The 9,437-nt window shown below is 65.7% G+C and overlaps 2 protein-coding genes across 2 annotated transcripts; both read left to right on the top strand.

Annotated features, from left to right (window-relative positions):
• Positions 1-92: 92 nt before the first annotated feature.
• Positions 93-2,722, top strand: MNEG_7349 (hypothetical protein; the record flags this gene model as incomplete). The annotated part of the gene is made up of 6 exons (XM_014044180.1): positions 93-215; positions 621-724; positions 1,023-1,164; positions 1,505-1,665; positions 1,885-2,245; positions 2,444-2,722. 6 exons carry the CDS (start codon positions 93-95, stop codon positions 2,720-2,722), a joined length of 1,170 nt encoding a protein of 389 aa, XP_013899634.1.
• A 1,367-nt stretch (positions 2,723-4,089) lies between these two features.
• Positions 4,090-9,054, top strand: MNEG_7348 (hypothetical protein; the record flags this gene model as incomplete). The annotated part of the gene is made up of 12 exons (XM_014044179.1): positions 4,090-4,240; positions 4,425-4,573; positions 4,854-5,192; positions 5,355-5,469; positions 5,711-6,012; positions 6,448-6,821; positions 7,085-7,279; positions 7,446-7,581; positions 7,903-8,007; positions 8,209-8,266; positions 8,458-8,696; positions 8,872-9,054. The coding sequence occupies 12 exons, from the start codon at positions 4,090-4,092 to the stop codon at positions 9,052-9,054; spliced, it is 2,346 nt and encodes a 781-aa protein (XP_013899633.1).
• Between the last annotated feature and the right edge of the window lie 383 nt (positions 9,055-9,437).

Genomic DNA, 9,437 nt, shown 5'->3' with positions numbered 1-9,437 from the left:
CCCGCCACGCCCCCGGCTGGTGCGGCTGGTCCGGCTGGCTCGGCGCCGCGCGGCTGGCGGGAAGCTACCTGCTGACGCCGCTGCCGCTGGCGATGCTGACGTCATCGATACGGGCGTGCGCCAGCGGGGAGCAGCTGGAGTTTGAGGCGCAGGCGCTGGTGGGGCGGTGGCTTGCGGAGGCCAGCCCCAGCATACCCCCCCAAGTGGTCAAGCGGGTGGGTGGGCTCGCTCCCGCTGACGGGGCTCTCCCGCTTCTGTGTCTGCTGCTTGCCGAGCTGGGCGGGGCATTTGATGTGTCCGGAGCGCGGCGCCAGTGGCGAGTGGCGGAGTGCAGCGTGTTGTGGCCGCGGCTGGCGCGCCGACAGCAGGTGATTGAGAGCTCACGGGCTGCAGGCACCTGCCGGAGTCGCCACCCCGTCACCCCCCACCCCCCATCCCCACATGCCCTGGCCCCCACATACACACACCAAACTTGACTTTCCCCGCAAACATACTCACCAAGCATGCCTTCCGTCTCCCCCCCCTCCACACAAAACACAGCTTCCCACCTCTCCCCCTCCCCACACACACACACATCAAACGTGGCTCTCCTGCCCCCCCCCACACGCTGTGTCCCCCAGATTCTGCCGCGTCTCCGGGGCCGCCTCAGCCGCCGGCGCGTGCGCGCCCACCTGCACCGCCTCAAGGAGATCACCGAATGGGTGCCCAAGCGCCTGGACCCCATGTGAGTGCCTGCTGCGCCTAGTGGTTGCGGGTTGCCCCAGCGCTGCCGGGTGCGGGGAGCGCAGGTCGTGTTCCATGGGCTGGCCCTTCTTGTGAACTCGGCTTCCATTGACCCAGAGACTCAGACCATCGATTGTGCACACACACACTACCTCAATCCCCCTCTCTCTCACGCGCTTGCACACACACACACACACACACACACACACACACACAAACACACACATTCTCTCTCGCACACGCTGACATGCATGCAAACACACACTCACACACAAACACACATCTCCTCTCACACAAAGGGGTCTCTACTTCTGGAAGCGCCCCTGGCGCAACGTGCTGCTGCTGTGGGTGCTGTCACACGTCTGCCTGCACCCCGCGGAGTGGCTCTTCAGCGTCACCGCGGTGATGGCTGTGTGGATGCTGCGGCTGGCCTTCTTGCAGGTGATGGTGCATCTGTGTGTGTGTTTGTGAGTGGTCAGGGAAGCATTCAAGTGCATATTGCAATTGTGTTTTAGCTGGCAAAGGCGTATGGACCTTGTGGTTTTTGCATGCAGGTTGTTCGCTCACCCCAATCAGCAATGCAGTAATCAGCACAAGACACACACACACACACACACACACACGCACACACGCACACACATGCACACATGCACACATGCACTCGCCACACCCCCTCTCTCTCTTACACGCACAAAACACACACACCAGCACCGCACACACAGCAATCGCACCAGCAAGTAATCTCAGCATCTTTCACCCCTCTCCCCTAACCACCCCCCAGGTTCACGCAGGCATCGTGGGGTTCGAGGTGGCCTGCCCCCTCGATGAGGACGATGAGGAGGAGGAGGAAGAGGAGTTCGCCAGCGGCGACTCGGTGGGGGATCTGTCGAAGGCGCTGTCTGGGCAGAGAAAGGCGGCCAGCAGCATGGAGGCGAAGGAGAGGTGGGTGCGTGCGGCTGTGTGCGTTGTCGGCGTGTGCACGTGCACACGCATGGTTGGAGGACTGCGGGTGTTGATATGGTTTGAACCAGAATGGCACGGACAGCTGGACGGCCGTTTGATGAATGCAGCTTGTCAAGGCTGCACATGCGGCTGCTGAAGAACGCCGCAGCCACCCCTTGAATCCTCCTCATCGCTCTGCCCCCTCGGCTTCTGCTGCAGCTACCGCCGAGCAGCACTCATGCTGCGGGAGCAGCTCCGCGGCGGCCCGAAGGACCCCCACGCCGCCGCCCTCGACGCCGCCGCGTCCCCCCAAAGCTCAGCCGCGGCCGCGCGCCGCGGCGCCACCGAGGGTGGTGGTGGCGGCGCCGCCAGCGGCCGCCGCCGCAAGGCTCAGGAGGAGATGACGCTGGAGGCGCTGCAGCGGCAGCTGCAGGACGGGGACCTGGACCTGTCGGCGATCGAGGGGCTGCTGGACCAGATGACGTCACTCAGCGGGCTGATGAGGCTGCTCAAGACCCACAGCAGCCACATGCGGCAGGCGCGCGGGCGCTTGGGGTGGCTCTCCAAAGTGTTGACAAGCGTAGGCAGAGGGCACATCACGCGGCCTCCTTCGCGCCTACCCTGGCGTGTTTGACTCGCGTTCGGCACACTGCCCAAGATAGTCGCCTGCGTGCAGCCGGCCACCTGTGATTGAGACTCCACACAGCAGCCGTTCCGCAACATACTGCGCCTGAGCGGCACCCCAGCCCCTCGCGCCCGCAACCCCTCCGCCCCGCAGTACGCCCTGCTGGCCCAGAACATCCTCGATGACGTCACCACGACCGCGGAGGCCCTCTACTCGATGGCCAGCGGCAAGGACCTCGTCGCGTGCGCCTGGCTGTACGCGGGGCTGCTCTCCGCGTTCGCGTTCTGCTGGTGGGCCGGCCTCGGCTGGGGCGCGTTTGTGGCGATCTGCTACATCCTGCGGCCGCCCTTCCTGAGGGGGGTGCCCGGGGTGATGGGGTTCCGCGCGTTCTACTCAAACCTGCCGGCACGCAGCGCCGACGACTTCATGTGACGCGCGCGCGCGCTTGCGCGGGAGCGGAGCGTGCGGCCGTGCTCGGCGCGGCGCGGCTGCTGCCGGTGCAGTGTGAGGGTCCGTGGTCGCGGGCGCGTGTGGCGCAGGAGCGGACGAGACTTTGCTGGGCTCGAGCTGTTTCCGCTGGCGCGGCGGCAGGGCGGCAGTGTTTCCTGCAAGAGACCTCACTGGAGGACATGTTGGCGTTGTGGCAGCGGCTTCAAACTCTGATTCTCTGATGCATCCACCTTTGGCACAACAATGTCTTTCCACTGCAGCACTGCGGCATCTTTTTGCACCTTGGCTTGCCATTTGCCTCATGCCCCTCGGCCTCATTGCTCTGCCTGCTCGTATGCACGGGGGTGTTGTTTGGCACCAAATTTGCAGTCATTAGGCAGGAGGACGTTGGTGTGGTGTCGCTGTTCTTTTGCTTGGGTAATTCACCTTTTTGGCGGGAATCGGTAGGGGTTGGGACAGACTGGAAGACCGCACAGCAGTGGCCCTTGGGGCAGCTGCTGGGGCAGGGGCACCGGTGACCAGGTGGAGCTGCTGCTTGGTTGACGCCAAGTGGAGCATGCCCAAGTGGACTCGCCACCTGGGCGCCGGACAGCGCCGCTGAGCGGGGCTGCCATCAAAGGGGTGGATTGGGCAATGCTCGTTGGCCTCCGCCTGGCGGGGCCGGGCGAACTGCTGCCTTCAGTACGGGCGCCGCACCGGCCCTTCAGCAAGAGACAGGCGCTCGATTGATGTGCGTCGAGCAGCATGTGCGATTTGAGTGACGCCGTCGACCACGCGCTGCGTTGTTTGCATCCGCGGTCAATCTCTCGAGGATCACCCCTCCTGAGTCGGGTGAGAACTATGGCAGGGCGGCCTCGTCCAAGGGGCACATAACAGGGCCTGGTGCATGCCAAGGAGTTTGGGTCTTTCTGTTTCAGGGGACGCGGCACGCAGCTGCTCGACGGCGCCCGCGGAGTGGGGCGCCCCATGGCGGAAGCGCCCCATGGTGAGAGCACGCCGCGGCAGATGCGCGAGTGGGGCGCCTTCGGTTGGGCTGCACGATAGCACGCTAGATAAATGGGGAAGTTTTGGAACGCGCTCTTTTAGTTCCTAGACGGGAAGCGCTCGGGTCAGTCCGTTGTGTGTTGCCGCGCGGGTTGCCAAAGGTCGGGTGAGTGGCACCAAAGTCGTGACCGAGCAGAAAGGGCCCGGCAGTGCTCGCGATCTTGAAAGGGCCTTTGAAGGCCTTAATCACCCGTGCACAGGCCCCGACACCGGCTCTCACACACCGTCAGGACCGAGCCTGGCGCAAATCACCGCCGTGCCGTGCCCACCGCTATAAAACTTGATAATAATTCATTATCAGCACGATGGCGGAGGTTCACCCGGCAGGGCTTTCGATGTGGGTGCCCTGCCTTGTCTTTGCGCACTTGTTTTCCGCCTACTGGCTCGCGAAGGCGCTGGCGCGTCTTGCACCTGAGCTATGGAGCAAGCTGTTAGGTGCCCTGTTCTTCTGGAGAGGTGCGGTGGCCGGGGGGGCTGCTCTCACCCGCCGGGTGGCCGAGGCCCAGCCGCTGAGCCGCTAGGATGCATGCCAAAACACGCGCAAGCGCGGTGACAGCGAATGGGTCGGGGTCACAGTCAAAAAATTCCAAGCGTTGGCGCATTTAACGCGCCCTGCGGTGCTTGGCGCTCCACCGCGCAGCGGGCGCGGCTCCAAAGGTGGCGCTGCCGCGGCCAACCAGCGGCGAGCTGTGGCGGGAGAACCAACACGTCGGCCCCACGCTGCTGCTGGAGTGGGACGGCCTCGGCTGCGCGTACAATACGCCGAGCGGGGTCAAGACGGTGCTGCAGGTGCGCCGGGGCCCCTGCACGGCCCCCGGCCAGGGCCCAGATTGAGTTGCTGGCTTGCGCGCGCAGCGATTGCCGTTGGTGTCTGCCCTGCCGACCCAGGGTTGTCAAGGGATCACTGCCTAGTGATTCGTATGGCCTTGATCAGGGGTGCCGAGCTCAAAAACCACCATTGCTTGCAGCCCTCAGAGCCTAGGGGCTGCAGCAAGCCCGGCCGGCGTGCGTGCCCACCGACGCCTGCCCCCTGCGCGTATACCCGCTCGATCACCCTGCCGCGCCACAGGATGTGAGCGGCGTCGCGCGGCCCTACGAGATGTTTGCTCTCATGGGCCCAAGTGGCGCGGGCAAGTCGACGCTCCTCGACATCCTCGCGGCCCGCAAGTCGGTCGGGCGCTTGACCGGCTCGGTGTCGGTCAACGGCGTGGCGCGCGGCGCCAGCTTCGCGCGCCACGTGTCGTACGTGCCGCAGGAGGACACGTTCCTGCCGACGATGACGGTGGGGGAGACGTGCGCGCTGCACGCGGCGCTGACGCTGCCGCGGGGGACGCCGCAGCAGCAGACGGCGCAGCGGATCGACGAGGTGCTGGCGGCCATGGGGATGCTGCACGCGCGGGACACGCTGGTGGGTCCCTGGCAAAGCAGGGCGGGTGGTGTGAGGGCGTGTGGTGACGCAGGCGGGGGAGCGGGTTTGTCAGCTCGTGGGTGAATGCTGCGCAGGGGCTGGGCTGCGCCGGCAGCTGTTGCTTGAGCTGTGGCCTCCCCGGCTGCCACGCCCCCGCGCCAGGTGGGCGGCGTGCTGCCTGGCGGGCTCTGCCTGCGCGGCCTCAGCGGCGGCGAGCGCAAGCGCGTGTCGATCGCGGTGGGCATCCTGGCGGCGCCGAGCATCATCTTCCTGGATGGTGAGGATTTCGGAATGCCCCTGGGTTTTCTAGACGATTTGGTGTATGCTAGGGTGGCCGCATGCATCGATAGCGCAGCAACTGCACGGGCTGCAGCTGGATATGTTATCCAACAAAGAGGCTCTCTCGGGGCCGAGGGCGCCCCCCAACTCGAGCGCTTGCCGCGCCGGATTCGAGTCCGGCCCCTCACGACCCCGCCGCCGCGCCCGATGCCCCCGGCACTCCCCGCGCCGCGCCGCAGAGCCGACCAGCGGCCTGGACAGCTGCTCGGCCCTTTCGGTGGTGGAGCACCTGCGCGATCGCGCGCGCGACAGCGGCCTCACGATCGTCGCTTCGATCCACCAGCCGCGCGCGGCGGTCTGGGCGGCGTTCGACACGTGCTCGCTCCTGTCGGGCGGCATGCTGCTGTACGCCGGCGGCTGCGACAGGATAGTGGACTGGTTCGAGTCCATAGGGATGGGGCCGTGGCAGTCTGACGTGCACGGCACGGCGTGCGACTGGGTGATGGACCTCGTCAATGTCGGGTTCATCAACAAGCCGCAGGTGGGGGTGCCGATGCCTGCGCACGCGTGCTGAGTGCAGCCTTGCGGTTGTCGGGCGCATCTGGTCGTCTAAGGAGAAGCTTGGGGTTGAGCAGCCGGAGCGAGGGACAGAGGTTTCACTCGGTTGACTTGGGGTTGTGATGAGTGGAATATCTGCGCTGAGTGCGTCTCTGATGTGCATGGCGTGTTCCAGCTGCTTGGTGGTAGCATTGCATACCAATGTGTGTGAAACGGCGGAATGTGTGTTGTGTATGTGTGTGTTTTCTGTTTTTGTGTGCATTTTCTGTGAATGCAACGGCAGGCAACTGCCCAGCGGTTGTGATACCGTCTGGCAGGTCGGCGCCGCTGTCAGACCGCCATCTATCTGCATGGCATGCGGGTGCCTTCCTCACGCGCCTGCGTCGTCCCGCGCCGCCTGAACAAACCTCGTTGCCAGCTGGGCGGCGGCAACACCATCAGCAGCCGCGAGGAGCTGGCGGATGCAGCGGCCAAATTCTCCGTCCACTATAGGGCAACCTGCGGCCACGCTTCAGCCGAGAACGGCACCGGCGCGCTCAAAGCCGTATCAGTGCACAGGCAGCTGCTGGCCGGCCTCCTGCCCGGCAAGGCGGTCGCCGCGCGGCCGGCGGCGCTGGTCGTGGCGGCGAACGGGTCGGTCCGGGAGGAGCGGGCGGGACTGCCGGATGTGGTGAAGCACACTGTGGCGGTCGACGTGGAGAGCACAAGCCCCGTGTCCGGCAGCAGCGGGGGCAGGGCGGGGCCGGGACTGCCCGACAAGCGGCGGCGGCCGAGCTGGTGGACCACCTTCAGGTGAGGGGGTGAGGTTGGGGGTCCACTGCGTAAACCAGCGATCGGTATGTCAGCAATTGTTTTGTTGCACGCGATCACGCGGCACGAACAGCGCTGGGTGCCTGCTCGGCCCGTGAGCAGCAGCAGTGGGAGACAGGACATCCGCAGCGCCGCGCAAACAGGGGTCAGCAGGCACCCCAGGGCACGGAGTGTGCCGCCGTACGTGGGCCCCGCCGTCTCCCAGCCCAAATCTTGACTTGAGTTGTGACCTCCCGCCCCCTCAGGGCGCTGGTGTGGCGGGAAATGCTGGGCACTGTCCGCAACCCGGCCGACGTGGCCGGCCGCATGCTGCTGTTTGCGTACATGGGGGTGGTGTGCGGCCTGGTGTTCTGGCGGATGGGCGACGGCGACGGCGTGGACGGCGTGCGCAACCGCATCAACGTGCTGTTCATCATGGCGCTGCAGTTTTTGCTCATGCCGTGAGTTGGGAGTGCGCTGGGGTGGTGCGACTGGGTGTGTGGTTGCGGGCACGAGGCACTAGCTGCAGCTGGGGCGCGCATTTCCACGGTTTGAACAGCAAACCGTGTGCTCCCACAACTGCAACTGCTCACCCCACCAAACTCTGGCACCATCAACCCCCCACAGGTATGTTTACATGAGCCTGTATGCTGCCGACAAGCGCCACTACACCGCTGACATCAGCGCGCGGCTGTACAGCCCCTCCCCCTACTACGCTGCCAAGACTCTGGCGGTGCTGCCCTTCATTCTCGCCAACGTGCTGGTGCGTGCCCTGGAATTGCGCGGACGGGACAGCACCGTCACCGGCAGCAGCACCGTCACCGGCAGCGGCAGCAGCAGCAGCAGCAGCAGCGGCAAAGCACCAGGGTGGGGCCTACCGTTTGTGCTGCCTATCGTGACAATTCAGCGCAATCAACCCGGTGGCTGCCTCAAGGGACACAGTCGCCTGGCAGCGGGGGCGACGCATCACCGCAGCCCTCGTCAGCATGTCGCTGGCTGCAGACAGTGTAGTCATGCTTAGTTTGCAGCAGTGGGCAGCCCTTGCCGAGTGTCAACTTTGCCACTTTGACACGTCCCGCTGCAGGTCTGCAGCCTGATCTGCTATGGAATGACCGGGCTGCGGCTGTCCACCTACTCTGTGGCCACCAACGGCGCGGCCAGCGTGCTGCTGTACCTCATCGCGCAGCAGGTGCGGCGGGCGGTACGGGCGGCGCTGTTCCTCAGACGATAGGCAGCTGGAGGGGGGGGGGGGTAGTGCCGTTGCAGGCACAGTGTTGTGCATGCCTGCTGACTGCTAGGGGCTCCTTCCGCCCCGCACCGCCTAACCCACCTCCGACACCAAGCCCTGACCGTCTCGCCCCCGACCCCAAACCCCGAAACCCACCTCCAGCTGCAATCCGCGGCCTCCATCATCATGCCCAACGAGGACGCCTCCTTCCTGCTCACCAGTGAGCCCCGCCCTCTCGCATCCGGGCGCACTCGCGCTCCTCGCCACGGCATGGGAGAGCCTTCGGCAAATGCAGGGGCTGGACGCCTTGCACCGCTCCGTCACGGCCCATTGTCACGGGCTTGCTGGATTGCACCTCCGCTGCCTATCGCTCTCGTCATCCCCTCCCTACAAACGCCCTTTTTCCCGCAGTTGTGTGGAGCGCCTTCAACATGTACTTTTCAAATTTCATTATCCGTTTCGCCGACATGCGCTTCCAGTGGCTGTCCGCCTTCCGCTACGCCAGCGCGGTCAACTTTGCTTACTCTGCCTACCTGAAGGCCGAGTTTGAGGCGGCGGTCTTCAGCTGCGCGTCGGGGCTGGCGCGGCCGGACATGGTGGACGCTATCAGGGGGCTGCTGCCCGCGACGCCGCAGCTGCACGGCCCCTTGGTGAGGGCCAGCTGGCGCGGCCCTCACATGCGGCTGCTGGTCTCCCCCGCGCCGCTCGAGGGCTATTGAACATGCACATGCACCACCAGGCAGCCGCGTCGCGCGTGCGACTTCGCTCCTTCCCCAGCCATCCCACGCGCTCTCCCCCTCTCTCCCATTATTTGGAACCCCTCAGTTCGCCAAGGCGCTGGCGTCACCCGGCGCTGGCTGCGTCATGGAAATGGACGCCATCCTGCGGTACTTTGGGATGACGTCACCGTCTTACGTGTACCTCCTGGGCCTGGTGGCATACCTGCTGGTGGTGCACGCGGGCACGTACCTGGGGCTGCTGCTGCTGGCCCGCAAGGAGCGGCGATGAGCACCGAGGGCTGTCTTGCTCTCGAATTAGGGTGCCCCCGCGCCGCCCGCCGCTGCCGCGGGCGCGGCGGACGGCTGCGGCGCCGATCGCCGAGCGGGCGTGCTGAGTGGAAGCAGCCGCGCTGCTTTGTGGGGCTGCTGCTGCGTGGCTGGGACTGGCAGCGGCGCCTGTGCTTCTGCGTCGGCCACCGCCGGGGCGCGAGGAAGGCTGTGGGCACCGCTGCGGGGCTGCTGACGCCACGCACAGGGGCCCGGGTGCTCTGAAGCACTTCCGCAGCCGCGTGGCCGCGTATTTCTGCGTTGACAGGGCAAGACACGCAGCGCGCCGGAAACCGAGGGGGTCAGGTGTGGTCTTGAGTGACATTGCAGGCGAGCGCACAGCGA

The sequence above is a fragment of the Monoraphidium neglectum genome, assembly GCF_000611645.1.
Source record: "Monoraphidium neglectum strain SAG 48.87 unplaced genomic scaffold scaffold01291, whole genome shotgun sequence".
In the NCBI taxonomy this organism is placed as follows: Eukaryota; Viridiplantae; Chlorophyta; class Chlorophyceae; order Sphaeropleales; family Selenastraceae; genus Monoraphidium; species Monoraphidium neglectum.
Note: the sequence above shows the minus strand (reverse complement) of the source record. Positions and strands in the feature narration are given on the sequence as shown.